The sequence below is a fragment of the Myotis myotis genome, unplaced genomic scaffold (assembly GCF_014108235.1).
Source record: "Myotis myotis isolate mMyoMyo1 unplaced genomic scaffold, mMyoMyo1.p scaffold_m19_p_2, whole genome shotgun sequence".
In the NCBI taxonomy this organism is placed as follows: Eukaryota; Metazoa; Chordata; class Mammalia; order Chiroptera; family Vespertilionidae; genus Myotis; species Myotis myotis.
This window is the reverse complement of record NW_023416324.1, coordinates 127,736,362-127,764,236: the sequence shown is the minus strand read 5'-3', so window position 1 is coordinate 127,764,236 and position 27,875 is coordinate 127,736,362. Positions and strand designations below refer to the sequence as shown.

General features: G+C 32.4%; 1 protein-coding gene across 2 annotated transcripts in view; it reads right to left on the bottom strand.

Moving 5' to 3' along the window:
* Window positions 1–968: 968 nt before the first annotated feature.
* The window catches only part of CADM2 (cell adhesion molecule 2), a 1,212,655-nt gene continuing 1,185,748 nt past the window's right edge, over window positions 969–27,875 (bottom strand). For both annotated transcript variants that reach the window (XM_036349668.1, XM_036349669.1), the window contains 2 exons: window positions 9,701–9,826; window positions 969–8,636 (listed from right to left, as the gene is read on the bottom strand). In XM_036349668.1, the coding sequence (XP_036205561.1) occupies window positions 8,518–8,636; window positions 9,701–9,826 (245 nt within the window). In that variant the 3' untranslated portion in view covers window positions 969–8,517. The remainder of the gene's footprint in view (window positions 8,637–9,700; window positions 9,827–27,875) is intronic.

Here is a 27,875-nt window from a genome sequence, read left to right as displayed (position 1 = left end):
GTGGCCACAGCCGGCTGAAAGCAAGTATCTGGGGTTTATTTACCTTCTATAATTGAAACTTTGTTGCTTTGAGTGGAGCTCAGAGCTGGCTGTGGCAGGCGGGAAGTTGGCTTCCTCCATCATTGGGGCAACCAAGCCTCCTGCTTGCTCCAGCTCCGTGGCTGCTGGCCGCCATCTTGGTTGGGTTAATTTGCATATAGTCTCTCTGATTGGCTGGTGGGCATGGCTTAAGGCATAGCGAAGGTATGGTCAATTTGCATGTTTATCTTTTATTAATATATATATGTATATATATTATTTGCTAGGTTTTAAATCATTAGGAGGGAGGGGAATGCCCTTACATTTCTCAAAACAAAGTATGGTTTGAATTTTTTCACTTTTAATATTTACTTGTTTATTTATTTTTAACCAAACCAGTCCTTTATTTATTTATTTTTATTTTTTTTATTACTATTTATCTCCTGTATGGAAATAAATGTAACTTCTTATTTTAAAGTAGTGTACAGTTATTTTTAGCATTATCCCAGGATTGTCATGCAATGAAGTCTCTCTCTTAGAGTGAAACCACTATGCAATTATTATGAACACCTAAACTTAATGTTACCCTTTAGTGAATTATATTATGTAGAATTTCCAGTGTGCCTCTTTTTTAAAAAAAGTCAAAGAATATTTTGAAAGAAGTAACAATTGTCATCATGAACTCATCCAATTGATTTATCTAGGAAACATGGGTGCCTTGTGGTGTGTATATGGTTGTAGCCAAATAAGAGTGGGCATTTGGGGTATCATAAAAAATAGGTCTATGAATGTGTTATTTTAAATGTCATAATTTTCTTTAAGATGTATTTGATCTTCAATACAATATCAAATTTGCTAACATGTATCATAGGGATTCTTTTGCTAAGAAAAACTGAATTAAATATAATGTTATTTAATAAAATAAACCAGAAACAAAATCTTGCTTTGTATTTACAGATAAGTTTTAATGGAATATTTCATGGTCTAACACAAATATCAGACCCAATGACACTAATTCTTGTACAGCCTTTGGCTTACCCTGTATAACAAAATCTGTTATTTAAAGTAGACTATAAAATACCTTATGGTAAGTGAACTTCCAAAGACACAAAGAAAATCCTCCATAAATTTAAAAGCTTATCTCAAATTCTAATTAGCATAAACTTAGGATGAATATATTATTGATTGTATTATCTTAGGTAGTTGGATTATATAATGCTAGTTAGAGTGTGAAAATTATAAAAGAAATAGATGTAGATATTTTTGATTCCGTTCATAGTCAACATTAGTAAACAGACATAAGTGAATGTAAAATTACAGAGTTTTGAAATTTTGGCAATCTCAAGCAAAATTCCCTAAGTCAGCAACATTTTTTAACCCTTAGCATATTACAAGGTTCATATATTCCAAGGAGTAAGTACTAAATGTACAAATAAGATAACATTTATTTTACTACTGCTTAATTTTTAAAACTTCCACTTAGAAACTTAAAAGAAAAATGGGCATCATTGAGGATATCTAAAAATAAATGAATGATGTATGCAATTTGAACTAGAAATAGAAAATAATGTGTTTGGTATAAAGGAATATGTCTTGTAAATCTTTAATAACTTGTCAGTGGGAAATAAGAAAGTTCCATCTTTCAATGTCTGTTTTCAACTCTAGTAAAATAAACTAAATGAATAGACAATTCAGTAATGTCCAACAGATAACTAAAATTCAAATTTTATTTTCCATATATATTGGGCATTTTTTTTTTCCTGACAAGGCTTTACTGATAGATGAATTGCAAACGGAAACCCTGTAAGAATGTTTATAAGGGTTGTACATGACATATTTTAAGTGCCACTAAGTACACATTGAATACTTTGTGAGTATATAGGCATATCAACATGCAAGTGTCATGTACCTAATATTACAATATGCATTTTGTTTTTTGAAAATGTTAATGATAACAGTAGATTCAATAACTGTGCAATATGCTTGATTTTTATGGATCTTCTTTACAGCACATAATTTTTATGCTGCCATAAATATACCCTTCCAAAAGTTATGAATTTCATATCATATACATAGAACACTTTATTTTCGAAGCCACATCACTGGGAACACCTGCATTTATTGAATACAATTTTTAGAGATAAGTCTTTAAATTATTTTTAACATGGCAGACTTGTTTCAATATTTGTTGTATTGAAATATTTATGATAAAAATGGAGCTTTCTTGAGGGAATATTTTTTGGTTGAATGAAAAGCAAAATAACCAATTCACAAATATTGATGTGAACTGAATATGAAGAAAATGGGTTAGTAATCCCAAACTCATACATCCTTGGGTTACTACTTAACCGCATCATTGAATCTACAATAGGTACAACAGTTACAGTTGAAAATTTGTAAGGAGCTAAAAATTTTATACATTTAAAAGGAGGAAGAGTACTACTTTTGAAAAATGTCTAAATTATGTTTCTACTTATGTGAGACCTTCAGTACATTAGAAACACAGAGAAAAGCAAAAAGGATATAGAGATAATTCAGTTTACATTTCATAGTTTTTTTCTAACCAACTGGTAAACACTGCTTTCAATTATCAAATATTTTATTGCATATAACTTTCACTATCAGCAAATATAAAGAGAAAAGTGACTACTAGTATCATGTACAAAGAAAAGCATCTGAAGAAAGAAAACATCTGAGGTTGACAGTACTGTGTGTACGAGAAGTGTACTCTGGCGTTCATACCGCACTTGAAAGTCCGTGTAGGAATCACTGCTGTTCTGACCCTGGATGTAGGAAAAGTGCTTAAGTGCTGAGCCCTGGTAGGTTTTTCTTTTGCCCCTGCAATCTTCAAATATCTTTTAACTTGTCTTCTTTTGAAATATACAGCATATTTCATAGAGGGGAAATAGTGGGTTTGTTGTGGGGTTTTTTTACACCTTTTTCACATTTGGGCCCATTCTCTCCCAAATAACCATACATTTCTTGTAACTAGCATATACCTATATTAGTATATGGATACATATGCATATATACGTATATATAGACATATATACATATATATACACATATATGGAAGAGATTATAAAGATAGGACCAAATAGTATTTATAACAAAACCACATAACATAGAAACATCTTAGACTTCAAGCATATATTACAGATTCAAGGTCATAATTTGATTTTTATTATTGTATCCTTTTTTTTTTTTTCTGGAGGAAGATCTGCTTTTAAAATGTCATTTTATTTTAGAATAATTAAATTGCATAATTTGAAAATTTCATATGTCTGTGCACACAAAATAAAATGGACACTTGTGGCAATACTTTGCATTCATTATTTAGAGGTTATTTGTTAATATGGAGGCAGTCTTAAATGCTTAAATTTTTGTCATACATAGGTAACACTGCTTGGAAAAATAAATTATATTTGTAAAGTTTTACTTAAAAGCACAGTATTATTTACTAAGAAATTGCATTTTAAATATTAAATAAATAGATTGAACTACAAAGTGTTGCCATTTAAATTATTTTTTAAAAATCAACACAATGATATTACATTGAAATATTAAATAGGCATGAGATCTGTCCTTCTATAGTTGCAATATTTTGCCTGCAGGAAAAGTTAATAATATAAAAGGAAAACAAATGTAGATCTATACAACCTTGAGTACGCTAAAACAAGTTGGCTTCTGAGAATTCCCAGAGTGTGGGGCGCAGACTGTTATGACAGCCCCCAAAACATGCTTCCTGGGATATCTTGTAAATCATGATTTCTTCTATTTGTATTGAAGTGTCATAGCCCATGTTAAAAGAGAGAGGTAGAAGGGTTATCATAGGTATACATCGCAGAGAACTTACCAGCCATATTCAATAATGATTGCATTCAATATGGATAATGCTGATGAGTTCAGAACCCATTCTTATATTTTGTTCCCCTTAGATCAGTTTATAATCTTTTTACTTTCAATCCATTGCCTTTGGAAGGATATAAGTGCAAAGGGCATGTTTGGAGTAGAATAGGGAGAGAAAGGGAAAAAATAAATCAAAAACAAAGATTAAAAAAATTCCAATGAAATGTAGTGACTACCTATTAAAGGTAACCTGTGTATTTAATTAAATAAATTTGTACTTATAATAAGAGTGTCACAATTCATTAAAACACACACATTTCAAAGAAAGTTGAAGAATTCTAAATTGAATTAGATGTAAATCAAATTTTTTTCTCTCTCCAATAAGGCTGAAAACTAGGCCAAATAATTTTATTGTGTCACATTAATGATTAAGAAATAAAAATTTAATGTTCCATTGAGGCAGTTGTATTTTAAATTAATGATTTAATATGTGGGAGGTGAAGATTAGCAACTTTTTGGGCCTCCTGGAAAATTCTTAAAGTCCCTCTGCATTAAGTATCCAGCAATAGAATTGCAGATATTGCACTGAGTATATTTTCGATATTGCCAGTGTATATTTCAAAAGAAATTCTATTATCTACACTAAGATTTCCTCTTTCCCAGTATTCAAAATGCATATTATAATTACATGGGTTTCAAACATCCATACACAGCAAGTACAAGATACTTACATGTACGTACACTCTAGTTACCTATATTTTGCATAGTTTTTAGTGTGTACTTTGTGCCACTTAAAAAAAGCATTACTCAGTAATTGTTATTAGGTGTTTCATTTATTTCAGCTGTAATTGCCAGATTTTTGTTAATTTGTTTTGTATATTTATCACAGGTTACACTTGGAAAGGGGGATAATATGGGCATTTATAGAGGGCTCTGAGTAATTAGTAATATGACCTGGAAGTTGCAGTAAGATATGGAGTTTTCTTTTCTCCACAGTTAAAAACCTAATGTGAAATTTCATATTTATCATTCTTTAAATTATCTTTCAAGTCCAAAGAAAAAGGAAAAGTGTTTTAAATGTTCCCCTTGGTAACACTTTGCAATAAGTGGCACTATATTACACGATAACTGCTATATTACATGGAAGAACCGTCAGTGTCACAGCTGCTGTACATGTGCCTATATGGAATCTCAATGCTATCACAATCATGAGTAAGTAACTACACATGAACTTGTCCTTTAATGGAGATATTTATATATTTTTACAAAAAATAAAAATAAATGAAGTGTTAGCTTCTTTGCCATATTTAGGAAAGTTAGTTTTCTTTCTCTATTTTTTTTATTTTAATTGTGGGGTTTCAATGCAAGATTAAGCTTCTTGAATCAATGTAAGATCATCCAGTTTCTAGCTTAAATGCCAATAACAGGTTCCTTAAACTGCTTCTTGAATTCTCTGGTAAAAGAAAACAAGTTGAAAATCAATCAATCATCAATCAGTCAATCAATGTCTCTCTCCTCTCACACGCCCCCACACTCTCAATACTCTGCTCATGCTCTCTGTCTTTGCTCTCGGACTCACAAACTTTTCTTTTTCTTCTTAATTTGAATAATTGTTCTATTTAGGACACTCAAAAATGGGAAAAAGAAAAAAATACCGCTTACAAATTTTTGATGAGGGACAATCATTTTACATTGTAAACAGTACACTGGCAGAGAATAGCTACTTTTGGTAAAAATTAATGTTTCATATCCTACTAGGGGTGTGTGTGTGTGTGTGTGTGTCTGTGTGTGCACACTCTCACTGAGTTCCGTAGCTACTATGCTCACTAGGCAGAGACAGAATTTGGCTCTCTGTGGGGATGAGTGTGCATGTTTCAGATGATGCAATTAACATGGTTCCATTTAAAAATGATATTTCATTTTATTTTGAATTTTATAGAAATAAGCAGCGTTTATATATATATTTTTTTGTTTGGTGGAGATAAAATACTTTTTAAAATTGGGAAAATATAATTCCATTGCTATTTTTTCCCCCAGTAACTAAAAACAATACCTAATCCAAACCTATCTATTGAACTGGCAAAATATTTTATTAGAACCCACAAATCATAATATACCAGTTAGTTAGTTTCTTTTTAAGACTTCTAATGATTTTTTATATTACTCCAAAGGGTTAAATAATCAACAATCTTGAAATGTAACCAATTTTGGATCCCTAATTTTACAGTGTTATAAATAATGATTGAGTTATTTAGGAAACAATTTAGCAGTTGGAGCAAAGTAGAATATAGATGAAATGAAGAGAGATGTAAATACATCAGTGAAGAGTAGCAATTTTGTAAGTACATCCTGAAATTAGGCTTTAAATAGTAATTGATGATGCAGTTTATACAACTTCTGTAATAAGAACCTTTCCATTTTTACTAACAGGATGAATTTTGCTTTGTGGAGTCTTTCTAAAGATTATGCATTGAAAGATATGAACAGTTTATAAACCTATTCTAGTTTCAATGTGTCTAGTAGCACCTACCTGATTCTCTCAAACTACCATACTATATTAACATATTATTGCATTTTTCCACAGATGGTATGAATTGAACTGTAAAAACAAGCATGCAATCACATCAATGCAGACTTATTTCCTTAAAATGTCATACTGTATATGATTTATTATGTTAACACTCAACCACATCATATTATTTATGTTCTGTATATTCTGAAAAAGTGCTGCTTGACATCATCCTTTTTCTTTTGTAAGAAATCAACAAGATAAATGCTTCAACAATAAAAAACAATTTAAAATTCTAACATCTTTAAAGGATTTAAACTTTTCTGATAAATAATCTAAGATACAGCACCCTTGTCTTTCATTTGATATTAACACTTGATGTTGTACTTGAATATTCTCATTTCCCCCAAATAAATTCCAAGATATTTTTAAAACCATAGGCCATCATGCTTTGACATCACAAGTATAGCTTCCATATTGTCATTTTCGTTTTCTTCTTAAAGGTGCAATGCTTGTGAATGGGAAAATAATTTTTACCTAACTGGATGTTTAATCTTTAGCATATAACAAATGTAATGAGAACTAATCTAACAATATTGTTATTTACTTGAAGAAATAATATGACTTTAGATTAACTCTGTGTCATATTTAAGAATACAGCATTTCTTAATGGTTAAATACACCAAAATTTCAGAAATAATCCAGAGAAAGAGACTTTCACCTTCGAGGTAAAAGAATGGCAGAAATTCTCTATCACTCATTGTTTCATAAGTTTGTACCTCACAAAATGCATAGACAGGAATTTAATATAAAGAATTAGTTCATTTATACAGAAAACATATCTTAAACACTTCTTTTTGGCAAACCAACATAGGCAAGCAGCTCTGGAACTGCCAAATTAAATTTTGTAAAATTTTAGCAAACTAAGAGTTTATTTTTAGGTTATTCTATTGTGGTTGTAATTTAAAACCTGAGGCTGTGCACTGGTTGTTAGCTTAAAATTACCTTTCCTTATAACATTGTGCTTCCATTGTATAACAAATAAAAATTAACAAGAACTAGAAAAATTGGTTGTTGAACAGTGCTAGGACATACAGACAAAATACTAATACGTGTTATCTACTTGTAATATTGGTTTAAGTAATATCTAAAGGGATATAATGGACATTAGAAAATGCCTACTTATGATTGAATTACCTACAGCCAAAAAGTTAAATATGTATCAAATAATGTTTAATTGGATTTATTATATGCACTATATACAGATACTAAAATGTTTCAAAATTGTGCCCTATGGATATTTTAATTTTGTTTAGGAAGGTGAGTCCTTGTGAAGCAAATAAATTACAGAATCAAATCAGAGCAATGAATGAAATCTTTGTGATTCCCAAAGCAGTAAAATGTTTGTAGCAATTTATTGGCAAACAGCTAAAATAACCTAATGGTGGGAGCTATATAATTATATAAGGTACCATGACATGATTACAATTCGTACACATGGCTCCTGTATCAAATGCTATATTTTTAAATAGCAAATTGATACAGCTTTACCAGTATATCACAAACAGTCCCGAGCTATACTACAGTGTTTTCCGTTTGTGGTTTCCTAGGGCATATGTTTCTAAGCATGTCCTTGAAGAGAGACATGTAGAAAATATTATCTGTAAACCTCTAATGTCTCATTAAACTTAAGCACATTAGCTCTTCATCTAATCCTGTTTCTTGTGAAAGCTGTCCAATGGCAAACTGACTAAGTCCATGATGTAAAGAGGGTGAAAAATGAGGGGTTAAAACAAAACAAAAAAATCTCTGCATACATTTTTCAATGTATAAAAACAACTCAATATCATGACCCAAGGAGATGATTAACATTGTTAAGGCTGTATATTCAAGCACTGTATGTTAAAAGAGCAATGGTGTGGAATTTAGGCAGTAAGAAATGTCCTGCATTATGGATGGTACAGTAATTAAAGAAGGATGCTTTCGACAGCTGATTGCTGGTATGCACTGGCTACGGATAGCAGTACGGTATGGAAGTTATTAAAGGTAGCGAAGATGGTAGAAATGAATTCTGAAAGATGATAGCCAGTTTTCTCCAGCAGCCAGCCTGGTAAGTAAAACTCAGAATCTTGGCCTGCATTTTAAATGAAATACTCTTTTTTCTCTTCAGCATTGACTTGGCTGCCTTCAGCGTTGATAATGGCTGTGTCAGCATCTGGTGCATCTTCAGCTCCTTTAGCTTCATTTGTTAAATATGTTCCTGTGGGTATTGGAAGAAAAATGTGTTAGTTCTGTGAGAATGGTAAATAGCCAGCATTAAAGCAGCATTGATTTAGGAAGGAACTTATGCCAGATATCTTACATGTTAGAAAATATTCTGAGGTGTAATAAACCACACAATTTACCCTTCTAAAGTTGCACACATTCTTTCCGCTTTTAGGTAAATGTTGTAGAGGAAGCTGTGGCCAGGTTAACTAGAGATAACAGCCAAGCTGAAGTGGGTAATGAATACTTTGATTTCTTTAATGATGGATACAGACCATGTGATCCATGCAGCTGTAGCAATCAGGGTCCTTTGTTAAGCAGTTGATAATGATCACATCGAATGTGTCACCATTTCTTTTGGTAACTCCATTTAAAAGTAGATTATATCAAGAGTTTGCTACCTAGCCCATTACAAAAAAAAACAAAAACCAACAACACGTATTACTCTTGCTATGCCACACGTGTGTCCATAAACCTAAAAACAATAACCAAAAGCTTAGTGTTATAGTTGAATTTTTGTTCTAGAAATAAATTATAAACTTGCTTCTGTTTTTGTTATTCCAGCTATGACTTACTCTGTGATCTTTGGCTATTGGTTAAACATTATTTTGCTAAGCCAACTTAACTTCATTTAGTTTGTAAACATGTTTCTATTATTGATTTTAGAGAGAGAAGAGAGAGGGAAAGAAAGAAAAAAACATGGATGTGAGAAGGCAACATTGATCAGCTGCCTCCTGAATGCACCCTACTGGGATCTAGCCCACAGCCAGGCATACCCTGATGGGGAATCAAATAAGTGACCTTTCCATACATGGGACAGTGCTTGATGAACTTAGCTACACTGGCCAGGGCTAAGCCAACTTAACTTCAAAGTTGAGTAAAATAATCAAGAATTCCCTGAAATAATTTAATTTAGTATTTAGATTTCTCTCTCTCTCTCTCTCTCTCTCTCTCTCTCTCTCTCTCTCTCTCTCTCGTACATTCATATAATATCTCATTGTTAAGCAAGTCTTTAGAATGTTTGTGTCAGAGTTAAGAACACTATTAAATACAACCCACCTTTATGTCTTGCCAGATATCGACCAAGCAGAAATATAGAACACAGCGTGACAAATACAACTACAGCCACTATTCCTCCTATAAGAGCATGATCAGGACCAGTCTGGCCAGCCAGAGCATTGGGATCTAGGAAAGAGAAGAAAATATTGCTTAAGTTATAGTCATAGAGTTAAGTATTAGTCATAAAGTGCATATCTGCATTAGAATGAGTTATTAAAATTATCACATTTCTATTAAAATAAAGCTTTATTAATGTGTAGTACACCAATCCTCTAGTCAACAAATATGTATAGTGTATCTATAATATTTATTGTGTACCTATAACATACAACATCACTGGGGATACAACATTTCTCCCATAAATCACTATTGCTTTTGAGTTTTCATTTTAAAGAGAAACTGGATAAACAAATACTAATATGATTTTGCATAGTTTTATGCCTTTTGATCCTCCTCTTCTCCTTCTAAAAATGTCTATGTGTCTATTTTTTGGTGAGATGAACACAATTATAATATTTTAAAAGTGAAATTATGTCTTACGAAAGGATGGAGGTGGAGATGATAACTTGGGATTTATCATTATATAAATGTTATTTAAAGCTATGAAAATTGATAAACTTATTAGAAGAGCGAGTCTAGATAAAAGAAAAGGTCTAAAAATTGAGCCCTGAAAAACTCCCATATTTAAAAGCTAGAAAGAGGAAGTGCTTCTAGCAGAGCAGACTGCGGGGAAGAACAGGGCAGTAGGGAGTATCCTTGAGAGTATGCTATAGAGGAGGGTGGTACAGATTGTGTTTAGTATTATTGATAGAAGGAGGAGAATGAACACTCAGCAGGGAGGATTTAGTGCTTGTTGGGCTTGTAGCTGTAGAAGAAGTGAGTGGAAAGATACAGATTAACGATATGCTTTTATATTCTGCCTTTAGTAAGATATTACAGGAAAGAGATGAGCGCAGGAAACTGTCCATTTTTCAAGCAGAGATCCAAAAGATCAAAAGAAAGCCCAATCATAGGGATATTGAAAGTTTGAGAAATCTAGTGTTTCTAGAAGTCACATAATAAGGAATAAAACTAAATGAAGCTTTGATCAACAAAATCTGCCAAGGCTCAGCACCTATAGCAAGGATCAGTTTGAAAGCACAGCCTGCCCTTCCAAGCCCATTGTTGCAGATAGCGTCATAGTAGCTGCTTATAGTCTAAAGAGGGATTTAGAGGAGGAAAAAATAAAAAAAATAAATTAGGCTTGGAAATTATACCTTTAAATCTCAGAGGGAAGGTGGGGGAGGTTGGAGGGGGAAGAAATTAACCATGTAACTTATGTGCATATATGCATAACCCATGGACACAGAAAATAGTGTGGTGAAGGCCTGTGGGGAGGCAGGAGCAGGATAAAGGGCGTCAATGGGGAAACAGAAGGGGACATCTGTAATACTTTCAACAATGAAGATAAATTTTTTAAAAGGTATTACCAATGGGCAAGGTATTACTATTGTTCTGTTGTTTTTTTCTATCATAGAAATATAATCACAGATTTAAAAAAACATGGAGTGTGGTTATAGGCACACAAATATGGCACATTGATTAGAAGTCTACTGTGATTTTAATAGAACTACTGTGCCCAAAAAACATATGTATAGATAGAGAAAAATGTCTGACTATTTGAAACTTCAATCCTTGGACCCCCAAACTTAAAGAAAGCAAAAGGTAAACTAGGGGAGGGTGGGAGTAAGGAGGAAAGATCAACCAAAGGACTTGCATATAAGCCTAACCAATGGACACAGACAACAGGGGGGTGAGGGCATGAGTGGAGGGGTCAGGGGAGATTATGGAGGGATAAGGATACATATGTAATACCTTAATCAATAAAGAAATTTAAAAAAATAAAAGCTATATAAACTCCATAGAGGGCATATTCTGAAACACTCACTTCAGATGTGGTCAAGGAGGATGACTGATCAGGTTGAATGTTCCACAGGATAGAATTGTGGGAAGTAAAAAAGAAGGAACAGAAGAGAATCCAGTTTCTCCACAGAACTGTTTTTGCCAGGGCAGAGGGATCTTTTAATGCCAGTCTGGCATGTTTCCATAATTGCTATGGATAGTAACTGCTCAGTGCTTACCACTCTTCCTTTATTTCTAAATGGGAACATTTATATTAAGAAGTGCTTCAAAGAACTTATATGCATATACACATCGCCCATTGGTGGTGAAAGCCTGGGGTGGGATGGGACTGGGTGGAGGAGGGCAATGGGAGGGGAAGGAGGGACATCTGTAATACTCTCAACTACAAAGATTTTTAAAAAGCACTTCCCACTTCTCCTGGGTCAGTTCTATCACTGCGTGGTATATGGGTGGAGGTGAGCATTAGTTTTTTGGCTCATTTGTTCCTTAAGTAATGCACACAGATATGATGAAGAGGACTGAGCATATCAATGACCTTTATCTTTGAATTGGATATATTGGTTTGAAAGGTCTTTGGCTTGTCTCTTTGGATAGGGTATGGCAGTGGTTTGTGTGAGGGAGACAACATGAACAAATATTTGGCAAATCAGAAGGATGTATTGGGGCAGAGATTTCTAGCTCATAACAAACTTGGTTCCTATTCTTTCAGTTCACAGAGCTAAATGTTTTCAACCTCACTTGCAGTTGAATGTAACCATGCGATTTGTGTTCTAGGCAATTGAATGAAGGCCCAGACATGTAACCCTGCTGAGCACTCTCCGGAGATACAGGCTGAGAAAGACAAGTATCACATGGTCTCACTTATATGTGGAATCTAATGAGCAAAATAAACAGATGCACAAAATAGTTCCAGAGGTATAAACGCATGGAACAGAATGACCGATTTCAGAGGGAAGGAGGAGGTGGGGGCGTGGGGAGTGATTAGGGAGCTTATATGCATATATGGACGCAGACAATAGAGAGGTGAAGGCCTAGGAAGGGTGGGTTCTGAGTGGAGCAGGTCAATGGGAAAACAAACAAACAAACAGGCCATCTGTAATACTTTCAATAAGAAAGAAGGAAAAAAAAAGAAATGAGAGAGCCACAAGAATAAGTGAGGTAATGGGCCAATAAATCTCCACCTGGAAGAAAATTACCCAACTAAGAATACATGAATTGAAATGCTTAAAAAAAGGGGGGGGGTATTTTAAAAACAATGAGCATTAAATAGTTAATCTGTTATAGGAGCTATTGCTAATTTAGCTTTCTATTATATATTATTGAATTTTCCTTAATTTCTGGCATTGGCTGTAAATCTAAAAACAAAACAAAACAGGTGAAGGGAGCAGAACATAAATCTGCCTTGCCTCTAAATTATCTGTTTGTATTCCTTGCTTAGATACTTTAGAATCACTTTCAAAATCCACCTCTTGCTCAGGTCCCCAAATACAGATAGTCAAAATTCATGTCCATTTTATTACTGAATATATCTCAGAACTGAGCATTCTTTTGGGAAACTGAGAAATCAGATTAGTTTATTTGCTTTGGCCTCATGATTTTTTTCTACTTTACTTTAGATGAATAATTATTCTATTTCCTTCCTTGGAAATCAAATTGTGCCCTGGTAGAAACACCATATTTTATATTGTGTATATGTCATTCCCTCCATTCTATTTTAAAATAATTTCACTAATTTACATTTTGATTTAATTATATTTTCCATGTTTATCCTCTTCTTAGTTGATTTCATTTTCTGCCATTTCTTATTCCTTTGAAAGGTCTTTATCAATTGTGACTTTGGTTTAATTCCACTCTCTATTTAACCCATTCTGTATTTAGTAGATGTTTTAAAAGAATTTTATAATATTGACAATAAAAAGTTCTTATTTTTTTCATTTAAGTATAATAATTATTTTTAGACATCTTGAAAAATGTTTTTACTTTGTGTGTATACATTATTTCTCTTCTTTTATTGAAACCATTTTTTCATTGGGTGCAAAATTTTTAAAATAAATTCTTTTATTTTCTTATATTCATTCATATTGTTGAGATGTTTTGCAGAAGGACTCTGTGATTTGATGCTGGTGTGTATTTCTGTCAGCTGTAAAGTTGCGGATCAATCCACCAGCAGAAACTATCTTTGGATCATATGACATCTGTACATAGTGATTAGACTGGGGGGATGTAAATCATTATTGGTGAGAGATTTCATTGATGAATTTCATACACTTTTGCCTATAATCTTCACTTGCATGGCAGTCGCAGATAACTTAGGTCATTGCCTTTGTTTTTGTACATTAAGACAATTTGACTTGTTACAATGGGTTTTAGATCAATTCACTTGATTTTTAATAGATATAATTACAGATATATTATTTTTATACATTTATTATAACCTTTAGAGAAAATAATATATGAGCACATATTATTTTACCTTATTCATAATGTTCTACACATACTCTTACAATAAATGAAAATACTTTAAACTTTAGTCTTCATTTGATTAACAAAATAAGTCCACATTTTGTCCCAGGATTTTTTAGATTTCAAAGATAAAATAAATATAGAGAATGCTACTTTGTATGTTTACTTACAAATGCATTTCTAAAAAATACTGACCTTGTTGGTTATGCTTTTTATCACCCCGCCCCCCCCCCCCCTGACACATAACTGTTAGAACTAAGTCTATACTTAATTTCGATTCCTTTTTGTTTTCTTTAATTTTTATTGTTTAAAGTCTTACATATGTCTCCTTTTTCCCCCATTGACCTCTCCCTGGCCACCTCCAACCCCCAGCACAGGCCCTCACCCGCCTACTGTCTGTGTCCATTGGTTATGCTTATATGCATGCATACAAGTCCTTTGGTTGATCTCTTACCCCTCTCCCCAACCCTCCCCTACCTTCCCTCTGAGGTTTGATGGTCTGTTTGATGCTTCTATGTCTCTGGATCTATTTTTGTTCATCAGTTTATGTTGTGCATTGTATTCTACAAATGAGTGAGATCATGTGATACTTATCCTTCTCTGACTGGCTTATTTTGTTTAGCATAATGCTCTCCAGGTCCATCCATGCTGTTGCAAATTATAAGAGTTCTTTGGTTTTTACAGCAGCCTAGTATTCCATTGTGTAGATGTACAACAGTTTTCTAATCCACTCCTCTGATGATAAGCACTTAAGCTGTTTCCAAATTTTAGCTGTGGTAAATTGCATTGCTATGAACATAGGGGTGCATATGTTCTTTCTGATTTCAAGAAGTGGGATTACGTCTCTTGACCTTCTGTATGTCCATTTTCAAAAAGTGTCTATTTAGGTCCATGCTGTTGCAAATCGTAAGAGTTCTTTCTTTTTTTCAGCAGTATAGTATTCCATTGTGCAGATGTACCATTGTTTTTTAATCCACTAATCTGCTGATGGGCACTTAGGCTGTTTCCAAATCTTAGCTATTGTAAATTGTCCTCCTATGAACATAAGGGTAGATATATCCTTTCTGATAGGTGTTTCTGTTTTCTTGGGATACATTCCTAGAAGTGGGATCACTGAGTCAAATGGGAGTTCCATTTTTAGTTTATTGAGGAAACTCCATACTGTTTTCCACAGTGGCTGCACCAGTCTGCATTCCCACCAGCAGTGCACAAGTGTTCCTTTTTCTTCACATCCTCACCAGCACTTGACATTTGTTGGTTTGTTGGTAGCCATTCTGACGGTCTGAGATGGTACCTCATTATCATTTTGATTTGCATCTCTCAGATGATTAATGAGTTTGAGAATATTTTCATATGTCTCTTGGCCTTCTGTATGTACACTTTCAAAAAGTGTCTATTTAGGTCCTTTGCCCATTTTTTGATTGGATTGTTTATCTTCCTTTCGTTAAGTTGTATGAGTTCCTTATACATTTTGGAGATTAAACCCTTATCAGAGATAACATTGGCAAATATGTTTTCCCATGTTCTCTTTTGTTGTTTTGTTGATGGTTACTTTCGCTGTGCAGAAACTTTTTATTTTGATGTAGTCCCATTTGTTTATTTTCTCCTTAGTTTCCATTGTCCTAATTGGTAAAGATATTGTTATGACTTATGTCTGATATTTTTCTGTCTATGGATTCTTCTAAGACTTTTATGGTTTCCCATCTTACATTTAAGTCCTTTATCTATTTTGAATTTATTTTTGTGTATGATATAAGTTGATGGTCTAATTTCAGTTTTTTGCATGCATCTGTCCAATTTTCACAACACCGTTTATTGAAGAGACTGTCTTGACTGGATTATATGCTCTTGCCTCCTTTGTCAAATATTAATTGAGCATAATGGCTTGGGTTGATTTCTGGGTTCTCTGTTCTGTTCCATTGCTCTATATGTCTGTTCTTGTACCAGTACCAGGCAGTTCTGACAACAGTGGCTTTGTAATATAGCTTGATATCTGGTATTGTGATCCTTCCAACTTTGTTCTTCTTTCTCAGGATTGTTGTGTCTATTTGGGGTATTTTTTTTTTATTCCATATGAATGTTTGGAGAGTTTGTTTTGTTCTGTGAAATATGTTGTTGGCATTTTAATGAGGATTGCATTGAATCTATAGATTGCTCTGGGTAGTATGGACGTTTTAATGATGTTGATTCTACCAATCCATGAGCAAGGTGTATTCTTCCATTTGTTTATGTCTTCCTCTATCTCTTTTTTTCAATATCCTGTATTTTTCTAAGTACAGGTCTTTACCTCCTTAGTTAAGTTTATTCATAGGTATCTTAATTTTTTTGTTGCAATCATAAATGAGATTGTTGTGTTTTTTTTTTAGTTTCTCTTTCTGTAAGTTCATTATTTATGTATAAAAAAGCCATGAATTTCTGGGTGTTAATTTTGTAACCTACTACATTGCCAAATTCATTTATTAGGTCTAGTAATTTTTTGATGGAGTCTTTAGGGTTTTCCATGTACAGTATCATCTCATCTGCAAATAATGACTGTTTTACCTATCCTTTCCCAATTTGGGTGGCATTTATTTCTTCTTCTTGTCTGATTGCTATGGCTAGCACCTCCAGTCCTATGTCAAACAGGTGTGGTGAAAGTGGGCACTCTGTCTTGTTCCTGTTCTTAGGGGAAATGGTTTTAGTTTTTTTTTCCATTGAGTATGATGTTGGCTGAAGGTTTGTCATTTAAGGCTTTTATTATGTTGAGGTGTGATCCCTCTATTCCCACATTGCTGAGAGTTTTTTATCAAAAAGAGCGTTGGATTTTGTCAAATGTTTTTCCTCCGTCAATTGGTATGATTATGTGATTTTTATCTCCCAGTTTGTTTATGTGATGCATCTTAATTTATAATCTTAACAACTAACACAAGTGATTGAGATTGAGAGTCAGAATCAGGTATCAGCTGAACAATGCTGAGATAATACATAATTTAAATATCTAAGTCCTAGTGGAGATCTCTCATATCATTTCTGTCATCCCTCTCCTACTGTCATAGCAGTAAAAAGAAGAAGTACGGGCTTCTGAAGTTTATTACAGTTAGCTGAGTCTGCATTTTATTATTTTGATAAATACATCCTGTATCTTTAAAGACCATTATTGATTCCTAAGTCCATGACTTACTGGAGAAGGCTGTTATCATTAGAGTAAGTAAATTCTAATAGATTCAGCAATATATTAGAAGTCTTTTTTTACTTAACAATGCACAAAACACACAAAAAATACTGTAGTATTCAATATTACTGAGCTTAACACCCTTTAGTTTGGGTTACTGGACTCTTTCTAAAAGACTACAAAGGAAAATTATGTCAAATAATAATAATAATATTTATGCTTAGTAATTTCTGATATTTACATGAATAGAAAATAATCTTAAAGAATAATTTTATTCAAAATGTAATATGGAGGAAACCTAAATTATATGATTCTATTTCTCAAATCACTGCAGCGTGTTTCTATTATCACATCTCTCATGTTTTCCCCATTAAAATAAGAAGTACCAACTTTAAAGAAGTAATATCTGATTTTCTAAGTTCACAGCATGCAGAGATTATAAATGCTACATCATTTTAGAATCATTTTATAATAAATACTTTTATTATGTACCTTATAGGTTTTCCAGTTTGAATAAAATGGTAGATGAGAATAAATTTAAAATAATTTTATGTAAATGTTTTAAATGTAGTTTCCAAAACCTTTTTTAAAAGAAATAATTGTCATTATATATTAAAATATATACATTTTACAGGAAAATTTAGATTAACAATTACAATTTTAAAAATGATAAATCTAAGAGCATGTACTATGTATAATAAGCATATTAATCCACCTGTTTGTAAAGCTGATATAAAATTTTTACTTTTTCTAAATAAAATCTAATAAAACTATCTACAACACTGTATAAATGTTAGGGTCCAGACTATAGGTTCATTATCAGTAGTTCAGCATAAATTTAGATAAAAAATGGAGTAGTACATTAAATAGCAGAGTAGAAAATTGCTAATTAAGTCAGGTTAAAGTTAATAGCAATTTTTGATAAAACTAGGAATAAAATTCAATGTCAATATGGAAAAATAGAAAAGTAGGTAAAAGCTGAAAATAATAGAGGAAGGATTAGTGAAGAGAAGCAAGTGCCTCTTATGCAAAAGACAGTAAACATAGTCCCCAGGTAGCAACTATCAGAGTTGTGAAACAAGAGTTAAATGAATGAGTAGAATAAATATGGACCAAATATTATACTGGGATGTATGATAAGAGTCACTTTAACAATAAAGCCACTTATATAGCTATTCTGTTCTCATTTTTGAGTGTTTTTATTTTTTGGATGTGATTGAAAACTCAGATAAAATTTAATTTAACAATAAAATGGTTAACACATATTAAATTAAACTCAGAAAAATAAGTGTGTAACTGAGGTTACCACCTTTAGAAATAGACAGTATAGAGATTTTTCAAGTTTAGTTTCCTGAAATAAGTGATCCTGCATCACAATAAAGTAATATTTAGCATTTCTAGTTATTTCCTTATCTCTTTACTAGGAATTTATTTGTATAGCATAATTGAGACTTTGGAAAATAGGATTTTCATTTTTTAAGAAACTGCTGTGGATAAGTTGTGTCTCTCTCAAAATCCATATGTTGAAGGCCTACACCCAATGTGGTGGTATTTGGAGATGAGACCTTTGAAAAAAAAATAGATTTAAATGAGGTCATGATGGTGTAGTTCTCATAATGAGATTAGTACCTTATAAGGAAAAAAATTATATATATAAATGCACTATCTATCATCTATCTATCATCTATTTCTCTATCACCTATCATCATCTATCTATCTAACTTATTTCTATCTCTGCTATGTGAAGTCACAGCTTAAAGCAGCTTTCTGAAAGCCAGATAGAGAGCTTTCACCAGAATCTCAACCATGCTGGCACCCTAATCTTGATCTTCCAACCTCTAGAACTGTAAAAAATAATACATTTCTTTCTTAAGTCTCTCAGTCTATGGCAAATTGCAGGCTGAACTGAGTAATATATAAACTACAACATGATCTTTGTCATGTAACTTACTTGACTTATGGAAAAATTCAATGGAAAATAGATTTTGGGAAGTCTGGGTAATCTATACTCATCCCCAGCCAATGATCTGTAGGCAAATAGAGCAGATGAATTTCTTTTAGAGAGTCACTTGTAACTGAGTTGTGCCTTGCCTTAGGTGCTGTACTGCTTTATACTGGTGGCCTCTGTCTACTCACACACCAGTGTTTCATAGCAGTTGAGATGTAATAATTGATGTCAAGAACATCAGATGAAATCAATCTTGGAATGAAACTAGGTTGTGTGTTATTTATACAAATAGAATAAAAGTAGTGTCATGAAGCAGAAAAGTCACTGAAAGCTTTTCAAGTGGAAGAAATTGCTCACAAAATCCTGGGTTTACAAATTGTTTATACCAACCATTAAACCACTTATTGTTATTAGTTTGATTTTGGCCAAGATTCTTAGCCTTCTCATCTTTAGAATGTGAATACTTTTATTTCTAGGATATTCAAAGATGACATGCATTACTGGACATAAAGGACTTAGAAGAATTTTTGACACAATGTAATGTAAGCATTATCTAAATGTTAGTTATATGGGAGATGGGGCAAGTGGCAAGTATAAACTTCTGTGTAAAAAAATATTGGTTCCTTTTTATCTTTTTAAAAGACTACGTCAGGACTTTATGTGGTGACTATGCATCATTCTAAGTGACTGAATATTTGAGAGATGGAGGGAGGTATCAATAGAGAAAGATTTCTGTAACATGAGATTGGATAAAATGAGTGTGGTGGGAGTCTGATGAATGAAGATTAAATGAATGAATAATTTGTTGATATTTAATCTGTGCCAAGTTCTGTATTATAAATGGCTTATTTTATTCAATGTCTGTAAAATATGTTGACTCAGAAAACCATAGCTATTATTAATATAGAGATTGATAAACTGCGGGACAGCTTGCCTAAGCAAGTTACTGGAATAATTTTTGAGAAGTTTTAAAAATAATTATGAAAGTTTTTAGGCTGTGTCAGATGTCTTCTATTTGGAGAATAGCAGTTTGTGGAGGTAATTTCTACTGTCTTCTCACTTAATTGTATTATATTTTCTTTCATTATAGAGAGGGATTCATTCCCCATCTTTGCTAAGTGACCCCTATTAGTGTTGTTTCTTCATCCTGTAGTAATTTCTTCTTTCCATCTATGTGTGCAAAGTCCAAACAACAGTGACCAGTCTCTCCATGTTAATTAGGCCTGAAGTTCTATATTCAGATGTTTTTTTCCTCTTGAATTAATTCACTTGCTTTAGTTTATTTTCACCCAAAGATAAGTATTCTTGAAAATAAAGTGGAAGCTTACACTTGCAATATAGCTGCAACAACATTTTCACACAGTTCTTAGGACCAAGAAAATTGAGTGAGTGAATGGTTATTATAAAATTCTAATACTGAATTCCAGACAGAATTTGGATTTTTAGATACCAATTTGCTCTGCTGAGCCCTGAATTACTGTTCCTTCACGGTAGTAAATTATTTGTTTGAATATAATAATACTGCTACTATGTAAATGTTTTAGCAAATTTTGCTAAGTAAAATGACATGCAGATTTGTTCCCAATGCTTCAGATAATTTAATTCTAACATTAAATTTAAATTTTTTTAATGTACTTAAGAGCCTACTTTCCCCCTTTAAATAGAGTAATACTTCAGAAAGAAGGTCACTATCATAAACCATTAAATTTAGTTACACAAAATTTATGGAGAAAAAGTATACTGTCCTTTAGCAGTATATGCCATTAACAAAGTCCCTGGAGAGAAATACATCACTACATTTACTCAGGGGTCACCTGGTATCGTCTAATTTTATGTACAATTACTGTTTCTGACAAAAATATTTAAGAATAACTTCTAAAGGATAGAAAACATGAAAATATATTATTCTTGTTTGTGTGCGTGGCTTCCACATAATTTTAACTATAAAAGATGTGTATAGGATGATGATAAACAGAAGGGAAGGGGGTCGGGGGAGGTAAGAAAAGGTAAACAGGGAATAAATTGTAATGGAAGGAGATTTGACTTGGGGTGGTGAACACATAATACATTCATTATGCAGATGAGATATCATAGAATTATACACCTGAAGCCTATATAATTTTATTAACCAATATCACCCCAATAAATCCAATCAAAATATTTTTTAAAAAGTGTATAAGGACTCTAAATCTATGAGCTCTAAATTAATTCTATGTATTATAACAGGTTTACAATAATGGGAAAAGAAATGCCAGCAAACACAACACTTAGCCTTTCCACTAAAATTATATATATTTATTGCACCATAAATTTGTTTCCATGCCAAGCTGATAAGCAACAAATGCCACTACAACTCTCTATGTATAATAGCACACAGATTTCCTATTCAGAAAGATTTTGACAATAAGCATAAAACCACTGTTGTGTTTATTTGTTTTGTTTTTACTTCAGTGTTTCCAGGTTGTTTAGCTTAGAGATATAATCAATTTATAAACTTATTTAGCAAGTGAAATGTGATTATCGGAGATACAAAAGTGAAGTGTTGCTGCATCCTACACTAATTTCATAGCATTGCCCTCCAGCTTCTTTCTTCTGAGAACTGTCCCTCTTAAGCTCTGTTTGTCATTTTTTATGACTCACTTTCTCTAAGTATATAAAATTGATATCATTAACTTGTATCGTAAATAGTTAATAATGTTCTGGGACCAAATAAAATATATACTTGAATAAGATACTCTGTCCTTGAAAACAAAAATCTAAGTGGAAATTTTCTCTGATAAGGTATTCTTATTTTGGGGTAAAATAGATTTTAGCATAATTCTCTGCATTTCACGGGTCTTTCTCTGGTGAACACAGAATTGTAGTTTCTTGAGTACTTTAAATGGGGGAAATTTCTCAGTTTTGAAGAATTTGAACAATCCAGAGAGTACTCTCAACCAGGAGAATAGTGCAGCTATTAGGACTAAGGGCCCTTCACAAAATGCTTCACCTCCTTTAGCACTGACATCAAAGGGGGAGGGAGCTTGCCAGGAGATTACCTGTGTAATAGCAGGAGGAAAGGGAAAGAAATGAAGTTTTTAAGGTTATCTACACAGTCAAAGGAAGATCAGGGTACATTTTTGAGTTATTTACCACTTGAAAAATTCAGCTAAATTATCCATTAGGCATATGCTACAGAGTATAATTTTCCTGCATTGAGCAGTAGTCTAAGATCAGAAAAGATAGGAAATAATATGACACTCAGAAATATAAGACCCAAGTACTAGTTTCAGTTTGTCCTCCTCTGTTTCAGTTGCCTCCATCTATAAATAAAAATATATATCTTCTCTGCCATCCTCAGTGAGCTATTGTTGAAATCAGTTTATATGGAATCTGTGCATATAAGTCACATTCAATAGATGTTAATAAATGTAATGTAAATCAAATATTGAGATTTATAATGCTAGAAACTGTAAACAAACCTGTATTTTATATTGTTTATTTTCAGGAAAAAATACACTCAAATTCATTCTATAACATCAATTTCTTTTACATTTATATGATCTGTAAAAGCTACTGTTTTTTCTCCAGTTGCCTCATATCATCTAACTAGGGACTGTTCTGCCTTTAATGTCAACAATACCTAAATTTTTGTACATCACTGGTCTCAGCCTACACACATAAAATGAATAAATGGGAACGACCACTGAAAAGGAAGACAAATGACTTGTATGTGACATTACCATATGTCTATTGGGCAATGTGCTCTGTGCAAATCTAAAAAGATGAATTAAAGTGTTTTTAAGCAGACTAGAGGTTACATAAATTACATGCAATGATTTCTGCAGAAGGGTGAAATCTAGACCTAAGTGTGTTTCTTTTTAAACTAAGCTTAAAAAAAATAACCTGAAAATAATTAAGTATGCTTCTAAAGGAAACAATAATAGGACAGATTAATTTTTAAATACTAAGAAAATATAAAGAATAAATACCTGACAATGAGGATATTTATAATGCTCAACATTAAATGTTTAGTCTGTACCAATTGTTTATAATGTCTGTCCATATACAGAAATTATTGTGATAAAATAGTCACATGTAGAAACATATTATTTATTATGAGACAATACACCAAAAACACAATACCACTACTGCTAAAATAATTTCCCTTTATAAATCTAAAATGTGTACTATGTTACCAGTCAATTCATCCAAACAAATTATATATTACTACTTTTTTTGAATTGATTATTCTAGTGCTAATTATAATATTTATATTGATGATGCTTATATAAGGGTTTAAATCCATTATGAATGGTCAGTGAACCAGATTCCCAGTTATAATAATAAATATATTTAGAAGAATTTAATATACATGTCCTTTCTATACACCATTTAGGGGAGATGATTACATACTGGTAGGAAAGGCTTGTGAATATTTTAAATAGTAAAATCTTAAGCTTACTGGAATCTCACCCTGTTATTTTTTCAAATATAAAATTATGTTAAAATAAAAAGCCATGTTACCAGTATATAACCTAACATCTCTCTGCTTCAGTTTCCATATATATAACACAGGAAAGTAGTGATATGAGCCACATATAACTTTTCCGTGGAATGAATGAAGCAATGCATATAAAGGTCTTATTAAAAAACTTTTTCCATAAAAGATAATGACAGTAATGGTTAATATTTATTAAAGCTTTATTCTTATCATATTAATTGTTTTAATAAGTTAACTCATTCTATCCACAAGTCAATCTCACAAAATAATTACTATTATCATACAAAATTTAGTAGATTTTAGAGTAAATATTTAACAAATACTTTTGTTGTATCTTAGGTACCAAACTCCAAATTGAAAACAGACACAAATGCAAAATGAAAAAGACTTGTATGAGCGTATTGTCATTGAAGGAAGTGAAAATTCGAATAGATGGCTGAAAAGAAATGTTCATGTGAACAGCTTTCCCAGGTTTCAGGAGGGATTCCTTTCCTGAGAGCCTTTGCTCTTTCGGCGTTGATTTTCTACTGAGACCACTGCATGATGAGAGTGGAAGAATAACATCAAAGTCCAAGCATTATTGAGTTTCCTTCTCACCCTATAATTCAGAACTTATTTTCCAAAATGGCGAAAGCTGTAATAGATGGCTAGATTTGGCAAGTTCACAAGTAAATATATTTAGACCCCAAAGGTAGTGTAGAACATTTGTTTAGAATTCAAATTATCTCCTTACAAAATATTCAGTCTCTTAATTTAGTTAATGAGTTATAATAAAAATGAATTAAGTATCCAGAATTCTATATTATGGAAAGCAATTCAAAATGTCACTTATCATTCCTGATTCTATTTACTCACTCAACTATAGAAAAAACTTTGAAAGAAGGCTGAATCAAATTTAGTAGTTTTTTTTAATAACATGAATTCTGAGGAAAATATTAGTGTGAAGTTTCAGTGTAGTTAACTCTTGGAGATTTGGGTCCATTGTACATAATTTGCATACTTAATATCTGTCACGGACTGCTTTATCCTTACCACCATTAATAATTTAATGGTCAGATAGCATGCAGATCTAGACACTGAGTATGACAGAAGTCATTGTATGCATGTTTGTGAATATAAATAAACTCCATTGTTCCAAAAATAAATAAAAATAAAGTTTGCACAAAACATAACATGCTTAAATTATGGCAGTGCTTTCAACTTAAACATACATAAAATTTTAGAATATTTCATTAATTAAGGAACTATGTTTTTAAATTTAAGGAATAAGTATCCAAAATGAACTAACTACGCCTGTAACAAATTCTTCAGAGGAAATTAGGTCAATTTAAGTGGCAGACATACATATAAAATACTTCTGCCCTTGCAAGTAAATATGAAGTACAATTACTTGTAAAATTTTGTCCTACATCATAATTAAAAGGCACTGGGCATAAATTCCTGTTATGCATAAAATATAATTATTCATTTTAGCAATTATTACATAGCATTTTTAGTCTAAGCATACAAATGAAAAGTCCTAACTGAAAGCTTTAAGGTCATTTAAACTAAACAGAAGAAAAAGTTAAATGCCAACTTTAAAATGCCTCTATTTTATATTCTAAACTATGTCTTATGGTCATAAAAATAGATTCCTAAAACCTTTTTAAAGTGGCATCTAGTATCTAGAATTTTAATGGAAGAGCCTTATGACTTTCCTCTACTTAAGCAAGAAACATACAATTCAGAAGCAGAAACTATGTCCTTCATAAGTATCATTAATTGTATAACCATAAATAAATCATATTCTAATTGTGACTGGAAACATAATGTAGTCATAATCAGTCTTCCATGTTTAGTATAACTGTTTATTTCTGTTTCTATAATAAATGGAGTGTTGTTTAGTTCTCTTCTTTCCTGTTTCTTCCACCTCCACATAAAATCACTTTTTCTACAATCTTTTCTAGAATCTCTCTCATCAAGTGTTCAAATTGTCTTGTAAGATAACACATCAAGAAAATAACAAAGAGCTAAGTTATTTCCTCAAGGTCATATTGTAAGGCTACACCTCAGCACAAGAAATGTGTTAAATATCTGTTACTCCAGTTATTGACTCATAACTGTTTTTTTTAATGTTTTTATTGATTTCAGAGAGAGGAAGGGAAAGGGCGAGACAGAAACATTAATGATGAGAGAGGATCATCCATCGACTGCCTCCTGCACACCAATACTGGGAATTGAATCTGTAACCCAGGCATGTGCCCTGATCAGGAATCAAACTGTGATCTCCTGGTGCATGGGTCCGCGCTCAACCACTGAGCAACATGGGCCCAAATACTTTTTTTTTTTTACAACAAAAGTCTGTTTTATTTTTTTCCAAATACAGAGACAGAAGTTTGCATGGTTTGCAACTATTGCCTCAAGGCAACATTTCTATATACAGCTCTTTCTGTTCTAAGAGCAGGTAATCATAGATATGTATCCATAGTATAATATTGGCTCACCAAGGGGTCCACCCTGCATATACTCTGTCATTTAAAGAAACAAAGTGATTAGTCAAACCAGAACTGTTTTTGTCAAGGCAATTTTTAAAAGCTGTATAATTTTAATAAAAAAAAAATCTTAGGTAGTGTACATACATATTCCTAAATGGTAACAGTAATATTTGTAGACTCCAAGTTCTTACAACCTCAGGGTTTCTCCCTAATTTAAAACAATGTTGAGGAACTCCATCCTCATTCCTGGGTCAAGTTGAATAAACCTCACATTGGAGCACTAGAAAATAATTGTGTCTTTTAATTGGTTGCCTCTGGCACCAACCCAACCGGGGCCAGGGATCAAACCTGCAACCCAGGTATTACCTTTGATGGGGAAATGAACCCACAACCCTTTGGTGCATATACCAATGACACTCTAACCACAGAACAACAGTACAAGGCTTTTTTAAAACTTTACATATAAAAGGAATTTTAAGTACTATATTACCAGTAAGATTGTCTATTGTTGTAAGTATAAAACAGAAAAAAAAAAGAGCCTTAAACCAGTTCTTCATCTGAGAAGAATTAAAAACAACAACAACAAAAAAACCAAGCCATTTTTTGGGGGAAAATCATAAAAATGTGATACTAAGTGAATCATAGTCTCAATTAAATATTCTTTTATAGTCATACAGTCTCAACCACTTATGATTGAGTTACCCTGAACAGTTTAGTCTCACTGAGCCTCGGTTCAATCTTTGTAAAAGATTGTCTATACTGATCATTTGTCTTATAGAATTGTTAAGTTGAAAAGGAATTTGAATTGGGAAGTTCTGAGGATGGTGTTTAGTACAGAGTAGATAGATAGTCTATATGTGTTGTTTGTTTGTACAATTGACATTTTTCAAGGTCTGCCCTAATTTGAAATGATAGCATAGTGGTGTCAATGGAAATAAAAAAGTCACCAAACTTAAAGCAATTCTCAACTGAGATGTGAGATAGCCCCAAAGTATTTGCAGTGTATACTGCATTGGCTTAAAGTGAAAAAAATAAAATAAAATAAAATATTGATAGGATAATTTTATGCTTTTAAATTAACATTTTAATGGGAATAAAAATATTTTGCAAAAATATTTTACTATTAGGACTACAGTAATAACCGTTATTAGAGTTTTGGTCAAGCAACAACATTTTTAAGTCATTTCAGAATAAGCCATTTAATTAACCATTTCTCATTGGTCATGTTATCCTATATTAATAGAAACCTGCAATGTCTCTCCTTTTTAGTTATAATCTGCTATATGGATTTCAAAGTCTTAAAAAAATCAACAAAATATAAAACAATGTCATTTCTTTTGTGAACACTTTAGGAAGGCTGTGCATGTGTGCAAGGAGCGAGGTATACATGTGTATTTTTTTCAAATTCCTTTCTCTGACTTTGAAAATAAAATGACATAATCATAATATAAATTTCCAAATGTTAAAAAATATGTAAAATTAACTTGAAGTCTTCTATTACCCCATCCTTCAGCAATACATTTCAACTATTTTTTAATATGTTTTTATTTATTTCAGAGAGGAAGAAAGAGATAGAACATCAATGATGAGAGTGAATCACCCATTGGCTGCCTCCTGCATTCCCACACTGGGGATTGAGCCCACAGCCATGTCCTCTGACTGGTAATTGAATCGTGACCTCCTGGTTCATAGGTCAACCACTCAGCAATGCCCTTTTCTTTTCTTACATAGATTAACAAAGCTTTTACTTTACC